At 40.3% G+C, this 17,713-nt stretch overlaps 1 protein-coding gene and 1 long non-coding RNA gene across 2 annotated transcripts in view; one reads left to right on the forward strand and one right to left on the reverse strand.

Annotated features, from left to right (window-relative positions):
• LOC128699665 (uncharacterized) overlaps nucleotides 1–17,713 on the reverse strand; it is a 122,495-nt gene that overhangs the window by 38,441 nt on the left and 66,341 nt on the right. The window contains exons 2-3 of the mRNA XM_053792421.2: nucleotides 13,216–13,453; nucleotides 7,594–7,736 (exon numbers count right to left, since the gene is read on the reverse strand). Coding sequence (XP_053648396.1) covers nucleotides 7,594–7,736; nucleotides 13,216–13,453 — 381 coding nt within the window. The remainder of the gene's footprint in view (nucleotides 1–7,593; nucleotides 7,737–13,215; nucleotides 13,454–17,713) is intronic.
• Nucleotides 13,322–17,713, forward strand: part of LOC128699666 (uncharacterized) — a 65,173-nt gene continuing 60,781 nt past the window's right edge. The window contains exon 1 of the long non-coding RNA XR_011393893.1: nucleotides 13,322–13,455. This is a non-coding gene — a long non-coding RNA (uncharacterized lncRNA). The remainder of the gene's footprint in view (nucleotides 13,456–17,713) is intronic.

Raw genomic sequence — 17,713 nt, forward strand, 5'->3', positions numbered from 1 at the left:
CCACTTGATACTGGAGTTCCACAGGGAAGTGTCCTTGGTCCCCTGCTCTTCCTCATATACATCAATGATCTTCCAAATGTATCCCAACACCTGAACCCCATTCTCTTTGCTGACGACACGACTTATGTCATCTCTCACCCTAATCTTGCCACCCTCAACACCATTGTTAACAAGAAGCTGATCAAAATATCGACTTGGATGACAGCCAATAAACTTATGCTTAACACTGACAAAACCTACTATATTATGTGTGATGAATGGTTTGAAAAACCGACAGGTTGAAGATTGAGACACTTATGCAGCATATGGAAATCTTTATTCAGGAAACGTTTCGCCACACATTGGCTTCATCAGTCCAATACAAAGAGGAAGGCGTAAGGAGAGGAGGAGAATGAGGTAATCAGTCCCTCAACCTGGAGTCGATGTGTTCAGTCCATCAATCTTGTACAAGATTGATGGACTGAACACATGTCGATGTGTTCAGTCCATCAATCTTGTACAAGATTGATGGACTGAACACATCGACTCCAGGTTGAGGGACTGATTACCTCATTCTCCTCCTCTCCTTACGCCTTCCTCTTTGTATTGGACTGATGAAGCCACTGTGTGGCGAAACGTTTCCTGAATAAAGATTTCCATATGCTGCATAAGTGTCTCAATCTTCTACTATATTATGTTTGGTAGCAGAGCAGGAGTTGCGCAAATTAACATTAAGATCAACAACACTTTAATTGTCAGACATAATGAGGGCAAATTCCTAGGTCTATACCTCGACAACCTGAATTTCAGCACCCATATCCAACACATAACCAAAAAAGTATCCAAAACAGTTGGGATCCTCTCCAAGATACGTTACTACGTGCCGCAAACTGCCCTTCTCACACTACACCACTCACTTATTTATCCATACCTCACCTATGCTATTTGTGCTTGGGGATCAACTGCAGCAACACACCTAAAACCAATAATAACCCAACAAAAAGCCGCAGTAAGAATAATCACTAAATCCCATCCCTGGCAACACACCCCCCCACTCTTCATAGATCTAAACTTACTCCCTGTTCAGTACATCCACACTTACTACTGTGCAATCTACATCTACAGGACCTTAAATTCCAATATTAACCTTGACCTAAAACACTTTCTTGATAGTTGTGACAGAACCCACAGGCATAACACCAGACACAAACATCTCTATGACATTCCCCGTGTCCAACTAAACCTTTACAAAAATTCAATGTATGTCAAAGACCCTAAAATCTGGAACACCCTACCTGAAAACTCTAGAACTGCAGACACATTCGTCACCTTCAAAACTACCATTAGAAAACATCTTATCTCCCTGATACATCCCGTCAGCTAACTACACGAATACCACCTAGTGGTTCACACTTACACTCACTCACCCATTTGACCATAAACAGAAATATCAATCTCAATCTTAAAATAATGAATCCTAACTAGTCATAAGTTGGCCTGTGATACTCCAATACTGAAACTATGTACTGTGCCAAAACAAAAGCATTCACATTGCTAAAATAACAAACTTGTATTTAGTCACTTAGCCATAATACCAACTTACCTCATAATTTGTTCTAGTGGTGTTCTAGTGGTACACTCAATTCAATTCAATTCAAATTCAAAGTTTATTCTCTATAAGGATTACAATGTTGAATTTACAGAATTTGGTTATTGTGTGGTTTACATGTAGTTAAATAATGATTACAGAGTGTACCACTAGAACGCCTAGCATGGCTAGGCATTTCGGGCAGACTTAGTTTAATTCTTTATTTTAAAATATTACAAATTATGAGGTAAGTTGGTATTATGGCTAAGTGACTAAATACTAGTTTGTGAGTTTAGCAATGTGAATGCTTTTGTTTTGGCACAGTACATAGTTTCAGTATTGGAGTGTCACTGGATTCATTATTTTAAGATTGAGATTAATATTTCTGTTTATGGTCAAATGGGTGAGTGAGTGTAAGTGTGAACCACTAGGTGGTATTCGTGTAGTTAGTTGATGGGGTGTATCAGGGAGATAAGATGTTTTCTAATGGTAGTTTTGAAGGTGATGAATGTGTCTGCAGTTCTAGAGTTCTCAGGTAGGGTGTTCCACATTTTAGGGCCTTTGACATACATTGAATTTTTGTAAAGGTTTAGTCGGACACGGGGAATGTCGTAGAGATGTTTGTGTCTGGTGTTATGCTTGTGGGTTCTGTCACAACTATCAAGAAAGCGTTTTAGGTCAAGGTTGATATTGGAGTTTAAGGTCCTGTAGATGTAGATTGCACAGTAGTAAGAGTGGATGTACTGAACAGGGAGTAAGTTTAGATCTATGAAAAGTGGGGGGGTGTGTTGCCAGGGATGGGATTTAGTGATTATTCTTACTGCAGCTTTTTGTTGGGTTATTATTGGCTTTAGGTGTGTTGCTGCAGTTGATCCCCAAGCACAAATAGCATAGGTGAGGTATGGATAAATAAGTGAGTGGTATAGTGTGAGAAGGGCATTTTGCGGCACGTAGTATCGTATCTTGGAGAGGATCCCAACCGTTTTGGATACTTTTTTGGTTATGTGTTGGATATGGGTGCTGAAATTCAGGTTGTTGTCAAGGTATAGGCCTAGGAATTTGCCCTCATTATGTCTGGTAATTAGAGTGTTGTCGATCTTAATGTTAATTTGCACATCTAATGCTCTGCTACCAAACATAATATAGTAGGTTTTGTCAGTGTTAAGCGTAAGTTTATTGGCTGTCATCCAAGTCGATATTTTGATCAGCTCCTAGTTAACAATGGTGTTGAGGGTGGCAAGATTAGGGTGAGAGATGACATAAGTCGTGTCGTCAGCAAAGAGAATGGGTTTCAGGTGTTGGGATATGTTTGGAAGATCATTGATGTATACGAGGAAGAGCAGGGGACCAAGGACACTTCCCTGCGGAACTCCAGTATCAAGTGGCCATGTTGTTGATGCTGTGTCTTTAATGGTGACATACTGATACCTATTAGTAAGGTAAGATTTGAAATAAGCAAGCGCATGGCCTCTTATACCGTAATGGTCAAGTTTGTGGAGTAGGATGTCGTGGTCTACTGTGTCAAAAGCTTTTCTTAGGTCAATAAAAATTCCTAGTGGATGTTCCTTATTTTCCAATGCTGTGTAAAGCAGATCTAGCATTTTTATGATTGCATCGTTAGTGCTTTTATTTTTCCTGAATCCAAATTGGCAGGGGTTGAGTATGTTTTGTGCTGTTATAAATGAATATAGTCTCCTGTGCACGAGTTTCTCAAAGATTTTGGATAGCAATGGTAAGTTTGATATTGGCCTATAGTTGTTTAAGTCTGTAGGGTCACCACCTTTATGTATTGGTGTAACCCTTGCCATCTTGAGTAGTTTCGGGAAGGTGCTAGTCTCTAGTGACTTGTTAAAAAGCAATGAAATAGCATGCGAAAGGATATGGGCCGCTCGCTTGTACAGTAATGGTGGGACATGAGACAGATTCCCTGAGTTATTTTTAAGTGACTTTATAATCTCGGTGACTTCCGAGGGCTCAGTTGGTGCAAGATAGAAGGAATTTGGGAAATTCCCATCTAGGTAGTCCCTGGCATGGGCATTGGTATGTGGGATTTTATTGGCGAGATTAGATCCTATGGTTGAGAAGAAGTCGTTTATCTTGTTAGCTGTGTCAGTGGGATGTAGTGGTGTTTCATTAGGTTTAGTTAGGACAATATTCTTGTTTTTTTTCAGTTTGTGGGTCCCTAGAATCTGAGAGAGTGTTTTCCAGGTCTTTTTTATATCTCCTCTAGTGTCTGTGAATCTTCTGGAGTAGTATAGTTGTTTGGCTTTCTTTATTACTTTGGTGAGAACTGATGAATAGTGTTTAAGAATATCTTTGTGTATTAAGCCCTGTCTATATTGCTTTTCATATTGGTGTTTCTTGTCAATGGATTTCAGAATGGTGCTGGTCAGCCATGGGCAACCAAGCCGTTTGTTTGTGATCTGTTTCGTTTTTATAGGACAATGTTTGTTTTATAGTCTAAGTAATTTGTTAAGAAAAATGTCTGTCCAGTCATCAATACCATTGGCCTTGGAGAATTCTGTAGGCCAGTCAACAGTCTCTAGGTCAGCTGTGAACTTCCTTATTGAGGCCTCGTCATGGAGTCTAAATGAGACTTTGTTGTATTCAAGTGGTGGTTTACTAATGTTTGTCAGGAGGAAGGTAGGGTAGTGGTCTGTAGTGCTATCTGTGATTATCCCTGATTTAAGGGGGGCTAGTATATTGGTCCATATGTGGTCTATTATGGTTGCACTTGTCTCAGTGAGCCTGGTTGGTTTAGTTATTGTTGGTATGAGAAGTGTGTTGTTCATATTGTTGATGAAATCAGTTACAGGCTGATCATCTAGTAAGCTAAGGTTGATGTTGAAGTCTCCAGCTAAGAGAAGGTGGTGCTTATCCATTTGTCTGTTTGTTATTAGTGACTTTAATTTCTCACTGAAATTTAGGATGTTTGTGTGAGGTATCCGGTAAATGGCACCGATTGTTATAGGTGTCTTAAGGTTTTTTACAGTAAAATTAGCAAAAATGTATTCCCCATATTCATCACTAAAGCAAGTTGTGCTAATACAAGATAGTTGGTTAGAGTAATAGATTGCAATACCACCCCAACTTGGTTTGGTCTGCAGTTGTGAATTGCTGTGTATCCTGGTAGAGGGGATATCTATTGTGTCCTGCTTAAGCCAGGTCTCAGTAAGAATAATGCAGGAGAAGGGTGTCTTTAGTGATTCAAGGAGTGCCAGGAGGTCATCATAGTGTTTGCTTAAGGACCTGATGTTGTAGTTAAGTACTGATAGACTTTTAGCATTGTTTAGGATAGTGCTGGCTTGTGATGCTGTGTAATAAAGGCAGTTTCTTTCCAATAGGTTTACTACATGTAAACCATACAATAACCAAATTCTGTAAACTCAACATTGTAATCCTTGTAGAGAATAAACTTTGAATTTGAATTTGATGGTGGTGCAGCAGCAGCTGACTGTGGTGCAGCAGCAGCTGACTGATCCAGCAACAGCTGACTGGTCCAAGCAACAGCTGACCATGGTGCAGCAGCAGCTGACTGATCCAGCAACAGCTGACTGGTCCAGCAACAGCTGACTGATCCAGCAACAGCTGACTGGTCCAGCAACAGATGACCGTGGTGCAGCAACAGCTGACTGATCCAGCAACAGCTGACTGATCCAGCAATAGTTGACTGGTCCAGCAACAGCTGACTGTGGTGCAGCAACAGTTGACTGATCCAGCAACAGCTGACTGGTCCAGCAACAGCTGACCATGATGCAGCAACAGCTGACTGATCCAGCAACAGCTGACTGGTCCAGCAACAGCTGACCGTGGTGCAGCAGCAGCTGACTGTGGTACGATAGTATTTATCACCCTTTTTACCACAGGGTTGGCACTAGAAGCTTTCTTTGGGCCCATGGTGGCTTATTTAGCAGTTACAAGCACTATAAACAATGGAATAAAACAAAATGTGTCAAATGTATGCATGCAACCGGCCACCCTGGCTTGTAAACAATGACAGCAAGGCAGCTGAGGCACTCAGGCTGGATGGACATGTTTGGGAGGAATCACGTTGGGCGAGTTTTTTATCGTTAAGCAGGCCAAAATTTTTACACTCAATGCTTCGTTAGGCGGATTTAACGTTATGCGATGCGTTCGTTAGGCGAGGGTCCACTGTATACATATGTATAATGTCACAGTTGCTCTTTGCTGATGACACTGTGCTCCTGGGAGATTCTGAAGAGAAGTTGCAGAGGTTGGTGGATGAATTTGGTAGGGTATGCAAAAGAAGAAAATTAAAAGTGAATACAGGAAAGAGTAAGGTTACGAGGATAACAAAAAGATTAGGTGATGAAAGATTGGACATCAGATTGGAGGGAGAGAGTATGGAGGAGGTGAATATATTCAGATATTTGGAAGTGGACGTGTCAGCGGATGGGTCTATGAAAGATGAGGTGAATCACAGAATTGATGAGGGAAAAAGGGTGAGCGGTGCACTTAGGAGTCTGTGGAGACAAATAACTTTGTCCTTGGAGGCAAAGAGGGGAATGTATGAGAGTATAGTTTTACCAATGCTCTTATATGGGTGTGAAGCATGGGTGATGAATGCTGCAGCGAGGAGAAGGCTGGAGGCAGTGGAGATGTCATGTCTGAGGGCAATGTGTGGTGTGAATATAATGTAGAGAATTCGTAGTTTGGAAGTTAGGAGGAGGTGCGGGATTACCAAAACTGCTGTCCAGAGGGCTGAGGAAGGGTTGTTGAGGTGGTTCGGACATGTAGAGAGAATGGAGCGAAACAGAATGACTTCAAGAGTGTATCAGTCTATAGTGTAAGGAAGGCGGGGTAGGGGTCGGCCTAGGAAAGGTTGCAGGGAGGGGGTAAAGGAGGTTTTGTGAGCAAGGGGCTTGGACTTCCAGCAGGCATGCATGAGCGTGTTTGATAGGAGTTAATGGAGACAAATGGTTTTTAATACTTGACGTGCTGTTGGAGTGTGAGCAAAGTAACATTTATGAAGGGCTTCAGGGAAACTGGGAAGCCGGACTTGAGTCCTGGAGATGGGAAGTACAGTGCCTGCACTCTGAAGGAGGGGTGTAAATGTTGCAGTTTAAAAACTGTAGTGTAAAGCACCCTTCTGGCAAGACAGTGATGGAGTGAATGATGGTGAAAGTTTTTCTTTTTTGGGCCACCCTGCCTTGGTGGGAATCAGCCAGTGTGTTAATAAATAAATAAAATAATGTCTATTGTTCAAGTAGTCTTAAGTTAGGCTTAAGTTTGCCCGAAATGCTCTGAATAACAATGGGCTCTCTACATGCATATCATGTGTCACCCATTTCTGTATAAAGAATGTATCATGCAGAAATAAATTTTTGAATTTGAATAATCTTGAAAGCTATGGTGACAAAACTAGCTTTTGTAACTTTGTCAACTTTTCTAAGTGTTTCAGGTTTAAATACAGCAAGGCTTCCTTCATGCCCTAGCAAATACTGTAAGCCTGTAGAACAAGATGCTTTGCCACTGGTGACTTTTCCAATTTTAATACAGATATACCTTGAGATACCAGTACATAATGCATGGTACAGAAAAGTCTGGAGGAAGCCAGGATCATAATTTTTCCAGACTTCTCTCCATTACATATCTAAATTTTGAGTTCTGTTTGGACTGAAAAAAAACCACAAATGGAGAAACATGTCCTTTAACCCGTAAATGGTCCAAGCAGATCTACGTTCACATGTGTAGTGCTCCAAAAGTAGATCTACATTTGTTTTACATATTTTCAAATATAACAAAAAAAAAAAGGAAATCAAAGTTTTTTACAAATTTTCAAATGTAAAAAAAAAAAAAAAAAAGATCTACTTTTTTTACATACTTTCAAATGTTGAAAAAACGTATATATACGTTTGGACCATTTACGGGTTAATACAAGTCCTAAATGTGTACAGTATACATGTCCTCATTCCACATTTTACTGGGATTATTATACCTTAACCAGTACTAATGCAAGTCCTAGATATGAAAGGTATAAATCATGCATGCATGAAGATACTCACCATAGGCAATAATATCATCTTGGTGGTAGCGTATCCTGCAGGCCGAGTAAAGTGGACATCTTGACCAGAAGCAACATACAATGATGATGATGGTTAAAATGACGCATACTGCTGTCACACTCAGAGCAATGATCATAGCTAACCTGTGAGATGGAAAATTTGTCCAGGTGAAATGGTCTGAGTTCCTGTTATTTTACAATTAAAAATAGGAAATATGTTTTTTTTTTTTTTTTTTTTTTTTTTTTTTTTCAACAAGTCGGCCGTCTCCCACCGAGGCAGGGTGACCCAAAAAAGAAAGAAAATCCCCAAAAAGAAAATACTTTCATCATCATTCAACACTTTCACCACACTCGCACATTATCACTGTTTTTGCAGAGGTGCTCAGAATACAACAGTCTAGAAGCATACACATATAAAGATACACAACATATCCCTCCAAAACTGCCAATATCCCAAACCCCTCCTTTAAAGTGCAGGCATTGTACTTCCCATTTCCAGGACTCAAGTCCGACTATATGAAAATAACCGGTTTCCCTGAATCCCTTCACTAAATATTACCCTGCTCACACTCCAACAGATCGTCAGGTCCCAAGTACCATTCGTCTCCATTCACTCCTATCTAACACGCTCACGCACGCTTGCTGGAAGTCCAAGCCCCTTACCCACAAAACCTCCTTTACCCCCTCTCTCCAACCCTTTCAAGGACGACCCCTACCCCGCCTTCCTTCCCCTATAGATTTATATGCTTTCCATGTCATTCTACTTTGATCCATTCTCTCTAAATGACCAAAAGGAATGAAGGATGAGGTTAATCATAGAATTGATGAGGGAAAAAAGGTGAGTGGTGCGTTGAGGTATATGTGGAGTCAAAAAACGTTATCTATGGAGGCAAAGAAGGGAATGTATGAAAGTATAGTAGTACCAACACTCTTATATGGGTGTGAAGCTTGGGTGGTAAATGCAGCAGCGAGGAGACGGTTGGAGGCAGTGGAGATGTCCTGTTTAAGGGCAATGTGTGGTGTAAATATTATGCAGAAAATTCGGAGTGTGGAAATTAGGAGAAGGTGTGGAGTTAATAAAAGTATTAGTCAGAGGGCAGAAGAGGGGTTGTTGAGGTTTTGGTCATTTAGGAAATATGTACTGTATATTATTTTCACAAAAGCAATAAAACTTGGTAGCTAATACAAAGTACCAACATAAGAAACAGACAAATGCAGCTGAAATGAAGATGTATGCCTGAAATGCATTGCATAATAGTGTCTTTTTGTGCTTAATAATATTTTATTATATGTAAACACGTATCTGTGTACTGCATAAAAGAAATTAATTTAAATTTAAAACAGGGGCTTTAAGTTAAGTTTATAACTTGATATAATCTAGTGTGTAGGCAAAGCATGGTAAGTCAAGTTTCCATGGTACATGTGTGTATTTCTCATTGAAAACAATAAAAGCACAGTTCTTGTAAATGTTATTGTGTGTAGTCACGGAATTCACAGAGCACTTAGGGCAAAAAGATCATTCAGTATTTTAACGTGTTTAAAAATACATGTAATTCATTTAGAACTTACAAACCATACTTATTAAAACTGCATTACATAAAATTAAAAAAAAAATAAATAAATAAAGTAAATAAAATATTGACAGGTCAAAACCACTAATCACTGAAAAATCACAATTAAAATACCACTACTAATGAAATGCTATCCATTAAAAGAGAATGGTGCGAAACAGAATGACTTCAAGAGTGTATCAGTCTGTAGTAGAAGGAAGGCGGGGTAGGGGTCGGCCTAGGAAAGGTTGGAGGGAGGGGGTAAAGGAGGTTTTGTGTGCGAGGGGCTTGGACTTCCAGCAGGCATGCGTGAGCGTGTTTGATAGGAGTGAATGGAGACAAATGGTTTTTAATACTTGACGTGCTGTTGGAGTGTGAGCAAAGTAACATTTATGAAGGGGTTCAGGGAAACCGGCAGGCCGGACTTGAGTCCTGGAGATGGGAAGTACAGTGCCTGCACTCTGAAGGAGGGGTGTTAATGTTGCAGTTTAAAAACTGTAGTGTAAAGCACCCTTCTGGCAAGACAGTGATGGAGTGAATGATGGTGAAAGTTTTTCTTTTTCGGGCCACCCTGCCTTGGTGGGAATCGGCCAGTGTGATAATAAAAAAAAATAAATAAATAAAAATGTCAAAGTCAAGCACACTATAACTTCCTCCTACAGTGATACAAGGTTTACAGGCAGACATCTCGGTGAGCCTAAAACCCATGCTTAAATTTGTAATGTCAGTGTGGGTCCTAAGATACTAGTTATACTGCACCACAAGCCAAAGAGAGAAACAGAATTCTTTATAAATAGGTATTATAGGGTGTGCCTCATGACAAGACAAGAGTGTTTAGGTAAGACCCTTGTGGGGTAAGAGGGGAAGTAGGGATAAGAGGAAGTACAGACTGATGAGAGGAAGGCTATGAGTGGTAGAGATAGTACAAGCGCTTAACCCAGTAGCTAGAAGTGCCTTATGCTCACTCTATAGAGAATCTCTTGATTCCTATAGAGGACAACCAGACCTCTGTGTCTTGCTAAACCCTGTACAGCTTGCTTTCAAAGTGCTCAACTCTTATCTTATTTTTTAACACCTTAGCCAGTATGTTAGTCTGAGACAAATCTTTTATAGTATCAGCAGTATGATATGTCTGCCAGGTGCTCTCTAGCTACATTTTTTTTTGTATAACTTTGCTAACAGGACACACGGTTCCTCTGCCTATGCTCTTAACATGTCTGATTTTATTGCTTTTGCTGAAATTTCTTCACTTTTATTGCTCATGTCTTTTTTTCCCCACTCTGGGAATTTCCCCCATCCCCCCCTTGATTCTTCAATTAGAGTTCGTTGAACCTTCTACAGTTTCCTCACATACCTTCCTGTCATCCAAGTTCCTGAAAGTTGCTCCGAGATTTACTAATCTTGTTTGAGTTGCTGACATTAAGTGGTTTATGTGTAATTTTGGGGTTAAGACTGCTTTAACTTTAACACCCAGAGATTTGTCCTTTACTGAAATCTGCAGCTTCTCTCCATCCATGTTGTACTCTATTCAGTCTGCCCTCACCTCTAATTCTCATGACCTAGAATTTGTTTGGATTTAACTCCAGAATCAACTTGTTGAATAATATCTACAGCCTGTTGAGATCTCCCTAAAGCTTATCTTTTGTTTTTATTCCCCTCCTCATTTTACATCAACTAACAGTGATATGAAAGACTCAATCTTTTGTGGTACATACTAACATATTAAGAACAGTAATGTTCTGCAAAATAAGAGGCTTTCAACACGCATTCGTGTCACCAATTTCTGTATAAACAATGTATCATGTTGAAATAAAATTGTACATTTTTGTATTACTGATCCAAACAGGAGCCCATTGGTTACTCATTCTGATTGTCTCATCCCTTTCAGTTACTCCCTCATCTATCATAATCAATATTTAACTTTACCAATAAATCTCCCATTGACTTAAATCTTAAAACCTCAAGACAACTAATAGCAAATTGATCATCTTGTTATGTTATACATTGTAATGCGATAAATTTATAACTAAATGCTTCAAAATCAAAATGTTCAAACTTCATTGTTTCAAATACTCAATTGTACTTCATATTGTAAATTGTTTACGGTAATTTTTACTACTGAATCTATTATTACTTAGTTAATTTTAAGTTAATTTTAAGCCTGCCCATAATGCTCTGCATACAAGAGGCTTTTGGCATGTACACCCAACTACTATAATTCCTTGTACAACTATGTATCATGTACAAATAAAGTATGTATTGTATTGTATTGTATAGGTACACCCTGAACCACTGAAGTGGATCCACTAAAGTGGATCAGGCTGAAGTGGATCAGGGACAACTCTGCCTTTTAGCCCTGCTTGTTCTTCTTATTCCTGAACTAATCTCTAATGTAGTACTGCATCAAATACTTTCTTGTAGTCCCCACCGTATCCTAGGAAGAGGGGTTATTTCTTAAAGAAGTAATATGTTCAGTGGGAGGGGGGGATGAATTTAGAATTTAATTGGGGGTCTGGTGAAGTAGGGGGAAAATGAGAATGGGTAAGAAGAGAAAGGACAAGAAGCAGAGTGAATGTGAAGAGATACAAAAGGAGAGGAATAGACATACAAGGCAGTAGAGAAAGCATAAACCATGGAAAACTGCAAAGCATTTTCAGTGTAAAATAACGTAATTACTACAATGCTGCTTTTGTATAAAATTATGAAACCTCCTTCCATGCAAGACATCCCTCAATCACTGAATGGGTGGGGGGGATGAACCCTCCCAGCAAACGAGTCCTAAAATTCACTTGCCTCGAGTTCAAGCCCATTCGTTCCATGATTTGTTTGCAAATTTCTAGGTCTCCACCTTGACTGCAGTCTCAGATTTCAGACACACATACAGCAAATTTCCAAGAAAGTCTCCAAAACAGTAAGCATCCTTTCAAAGATATGGTACTATGTACCCCAATCAGCTCTTCTAACTTTGTACCACTCTCTCATTTACCCTTACCTCACCTATGGTATTTATGCATGGGGCTCAACAACAGCAAATCACCTTAAACCTTTAATAACCCAACAAAAGGCTACAGTGCAACTGATTACTAACTCCTGCACTAGACAACATAATCTCTTTTCAAGTCTTAACTTGCTTAATATACAAAACATCCACACTTATTATTGTGCTTACTACACACACAGAACACTACACTCAAAATATAAACCCTCCTCTCAAACTTCTCCTTGATAACTATAACAGAACACACAACCATAATAAGAAACACAAATCACTTTTCAATATCCCTCATGTCCATCTCTCCCTATATAAAAATGCTATGAAGGTAAATGGCCCGCAGATCAGGAATTCATCGCCAGAACACATTAAAGGGCCCGTCTGAAAATCAGCTGAAGGCCCTACTTAGAAATCATCTCATCACCCAAAATTAACCTGACAAACAGTACTTAATACCTACCAGTTACTCAAAAGGCTACTCAAAACAAAAACTTCTAAATAATTAAAGATTGCTCAACTTATATAGTTTCAATTTCATTACTTCACTGTACTGAGGATTGTTCAACAATTGACTCATTACTTCAAAATTAGGATGTTTATATTTCATTGGTTTAAATAGTACTAAATTGTAATACATCATATTGTAAATTGTTTTAAATTGTTCTATTGCAATATTGTAATTTTTGTAAACTAATTCAATAGTGTAATTATTCTCTACTAGACTTTTTAAAGCCACAAAGCATTACCTAATATATTATACTTATTTTTCTTGTACTCACTGTAACTGTTATTACCTTATTAATCTAAAGTTAATTTTAAGTTTACCCAAAATGCTCTTCATACAAAGGAGCTTTTGGCATGTACATCCATTTATTATATTTCTTTGTACAACCATGTATCATGTCAAAATAAATCTATTATTATTATTATTATTATTACGATTTCGTGAGCCAACCCTCCCCCCCCCCAACTGGAAATAAGTCACTACCTTTTCTTTGGGGTTATCTTAGATAATTTACACTATGATAATTTCACTTATATGAGCCTGTACCTAAATAAACTTACTTAATCCCTCACTTACTGATCATCAATGTAGAAGATTCCTACAGGTGGTGAAGTCGGGACACAACACCTAGGGTAATCCTGTACATCTTCCTGGAGGTCGTCAGTGTCTCCTTCAGCAGTGTAGCAGCAAGCTGTGTGGTTGGCTGGATCATGTGTCCCAGGACATATCAGGAAAGTATCGCCCTTGCTGATGCTGACCCCACTGACATCTGGGTCAGTCTTTGATGTGGCATTCACTTCACACACAGACGCCCCTGTAAGGCAGAGTAGATTATAGTTTACTGCTGAAGCAGCTAGTTTGTGCACCCTTTATCCATCCTGTGGACAGTAGTGGCTAGTTTGTGCACCCTATATCCATCCTGTGGACAGTAGTGGCTAGTTTGTGCACCCTATATCCATCCTGTGGACAGTAGTGGCTAGTTTGTGCACCCTATATCCATCCTGTGGACAGTAGTGGCTAGTTTGTGCACCCTATATCCATCCTGTGGACAGTAGTGGCTAGTTTTGCACCCTATATCCATCCTGTGGACAGTAGTGGCTAATTTATTGTGCACCACATAGCCATCCTATGGACCTAGGAACTAGGCCCTAAAAGGGCCTAACAGTAGTACATCTAGATAGTATATCTATAATTTATGTTAGGGATAGAGGAGCAGTGCAGTAGCCCTACTGGTCCATTCTTTACAGATCAAGAATTGAGCTTCTACCACTCATTGTTGTACATAATGACCCATACGAGTCATTATGTACAAAAAAAATAATAAAACGCTAACCAGGTTGAATCAATTTGCAACAATTCTACAAATTGGAATAAATCATTTTATAGCGTTTTTGTCCACCAAGTCAGAGAGTAATAATAAGTAATGTGATAATGGCACAGGAAGAACCGAGATGTTTTTGTATTTCTAACTAGCTAGATAATTGTGTGCACGTTTCTGAGGAAAGTTACTGAAGCCAGGTAACCTTGCCTTCCTTGACTACCATTAAAGCTAACTTTAGATTACTGCAAATCCCAGACTTTAGACGAGCGACCAATGTTGTCAGTACCACCACCGGTATTGTGTGTTGTCAGTACTACCACCGGTATTGTGTCAGTACCACCACCGGTATTGTGTGTTGTCAGTACCACCACCGGTATTGTGTGTTGTCAGTACCACCACCGGTACTGTGTGTTGTCAGTACCACCACCGGTACTGTGTGTTGTCAGTACCACCACCGGTATTGTCAGTACCACCACTGGTATTGTGTCAGTACCACCACTGGTATTGTGTGTTGTCAGTACCACCACTGGTATTGTGTGTTGTCAGTACCACCACTGGTATTGTGTGTTGTCAGTACCACCACTGGTATTGTGTGTTGTCAGTACCACCACTGGTATTGTGTCAGTACCACCACTGGTATTATGTGTTGTCAGTACCACCACTGGTATTGTGTGTTGTCAGTACCACCACTGGTATTGTGTCAGTACCACCACCGGTATTGTGTGTTGTCAGTACCACCACTGGTATTGTGTTGTCAGTACCACCACTGGTATTGTGTTGTCAGTACCACCACTGGTATTGTGTTGTCAGTACCACCACCGGTATTGTGTGTTGTCAGTACCACCACCGGTATTGTGTGTTGTCAGTACCACCACAGGTATTGTGTGTTGTCAGTACCACCACTGGTATTGTGTGTCAGTACCACCACTGGTATTGTGTGTTGTCAGTACCACCACTGGTATTGTGTGTTGTCAGTACCACCACCGGTATTGTGTGTTGTCAGTACCACCACCGGTATTGTGTGTTGTCAGTACCACCAATGGTATTGTGTTGTCAGTACCACCACTGGTATTGTGTCAATACCACCACTGGTATTGTGTGTTGTCAGTACCACCTCTGATATTGTGTGTTGTCAGTACCACCACTGGTATTGTGTTGTCAGTACAACCACTGGTATTGTGTGTTGTCAGTACCACCACTGGTATTGTGTGTTGTCAGTACCACCACCGGTATTGTGTGTTGTCAGTACCACCACCGGTATTGTGTGTTGTCAGTACCACCACCGGTATTGTGTGTTGTCAGTACCACCACCGGTATTGTGTGTTGTCATTACCACCACCGGTATTGTGTGTTGTCAGTACCACCACCGGTATTGTGTTAGTACCACCACCGGTATTGTGTGTTGTCAGTACCACCACCGGTATTGTGTGTTGTCAGTACCACCACCGGTATTGTGTGTCAGTACCACCACCGGTATTGTGTGTTGTCAGTACCACCACCGGTATTGTGTGTTGTCAGTACCACCACTGGTATTGTGTTGTCACTACCATAACCTGTAGTGTGTGTTGTCAGTTGGAAACACCATCTGGTGTCATTAAAGTCATTTAATGCACTAAACCCGTAGGTACCATGCAGCACCTGAGAAACACAATCGTATAGCCATACCTCAAACTATACTATAACAAACAATACACTAACTGCCAGCCACAGACTAGTCTTGATTATCTTCTCTCATCTGTTCATGTCTAATTTGTTGATTGTTAATTTATTAATATTACGTTTTCATTGTGACTACAACTTTCAACACTATAGAGCTAAACCTGGGAGGTTTCCAGGTGGCAGAACCCTTAGCAATATAGTTGCTGAATACCTGTATTGTGAAGTGTAGTGAAGCCAGTCATATCTGGCCTCTCCTTCCACCTGATCACAATCTTTCCCCAGGATTTTTTTTTTTTTATCGACGTGGAAAAGCTTGTCGTGCAGGCGAGAAAACAAATACATAAAGTCTCCTATAACTTCAATCTGTATTACAGACAGGATTATTCATGCAATTATTAAGGGGGTGTACGCTACCTTTATTGATTTCATAGGGTTGTACAAAAGTAAAAGCCAAAACACACACAAAAGCAACAAACAAATACAAAACACACACACACACAATGAGAGGATTGACAGAGTTCACTTTAATTAATCCCTACTCCAGACAGTAAAATATTCTTGGTTAGTGATGTAAAAGTTACATGCGTCCTTAATGACCCTCGTGTAGTCGACCAAACATCCCAGAGCACAGTAACACTTGACGAACAGAAGAATTAAGTCCTGTTTCAGGGGAAATATTCAAGGATACACAGAAGAAACAGAGGCGCATTTAAGAGGTTATACTCAACTTTGTCGAATGTTTTGAGGAATACTCGCAAAAATCAACTATCCTATGGGGTAGTACAATACTATGATGACAGTATGTAAATAAGAAATGAAAAAGTCCCTCGTGGACTTTTTCACTTCACATTAAACCGATAGTCCCTGGTGGGCGAAACGTCTTCACAATAAAACTCCACAACCCTCACTGTCTTGCATCCTGTTTTGGTGTGCTTCAGAAGAGGTTTGCTGATGATATATTGATTCGTCTCCATGCTATGTAGAAAATGAATTATTGGAAGACCTTTATGCTACATGCATGGAAGTGGGTCTTATATTATTGAACGCGAGAGCTTTCTCACATTACGAAAGGATTACAGGAAAAAAATCAGTAGCATGGTAGTAAATGATTGTGTATCTTATAGTAATTGTAGGAATTAAAAACAGTAGAGAGAACTAAAGGTATAAAACTGAGCAGTACAAGCGTTACAGTTCGATCCTGGGGGAAACAATTCTCTAGTACACGCATGCAACAACAAATATGTGGATGAAATGGCTTGGTGACAAGCATGAAGTTAGATACACAAGATGAGGAACATTTCACTAGAGCTTTATCAAGTCGTCACTTGATAAAGGTTTTACAGCAGAGTAAAAAGTCTCGATGAAACTTGTTCTGCAGTTGGTGTCTGTCTCCAAAGCATCATCAGCATCACGTGGTTCAATAACCAGGGGCTGCAGCAGAACAACGGTGTCCAGGTGGAGTCATCCTCACCTCCCCGGCCGCCACTACACATCATCAGTCACAGGTAACAGCCTCAGGTAGCTGTCTACCGGACGCCACTACACACTCCACACAGGAAGTCGTCTGGGACTTTAGATCGCATCAACGCGCTAAGCCAAGATCTCAAACACACACACACACACACACACACACACACACACACACACACACACACACACACACACACACACACACACACACACACACACACACACACAGGAAAAGGAGGAGAGAATGAGAGTAAGGAGAGGGGGAGGGGGAGGGGATGAGGGGGGAAGGATGGAGACTGAATGGAGAAGAGACTCTTCAAGGGACGGGGGTGTCATGATGCTGATAAGTTCTTGATCAAGGATTTGGAGCTACTCTCTCCTTCCTTAGATCAAATATTATTACCTTCCTTCCTCCTCATTCCTCAGCGCACACCCGAACACCAATGGAAGTGTGTTCGATACCTTGAAGAGAACATGTCAGTCTACAGTCTCGCCCCAGATAATATCACTCACCTTAAGGCAGGTAGACTTTATTATGTCATAGGATAGACTCATTACCACTGTTGTTTGTGGGGTCTATTATTGTACATGAATTGATCAGCGACCACTTTGCCCTCCTGAACA

Source organism: Cherax quadricarinatus, chromosome 67 (genome assembly GCF_038502225.1).
Source record: "Cherax quadricarinatus isolate ZL_2023a chromosome 67, ASM3850222v1, whole genome shotgun sequence".
Taxonomy (NCBI): Eukaryota; Metazoa; Arthropoda; class Malacostraca; order Decapoda; family Parastacidae; genus Cherax; species Cherax quadricarinatus.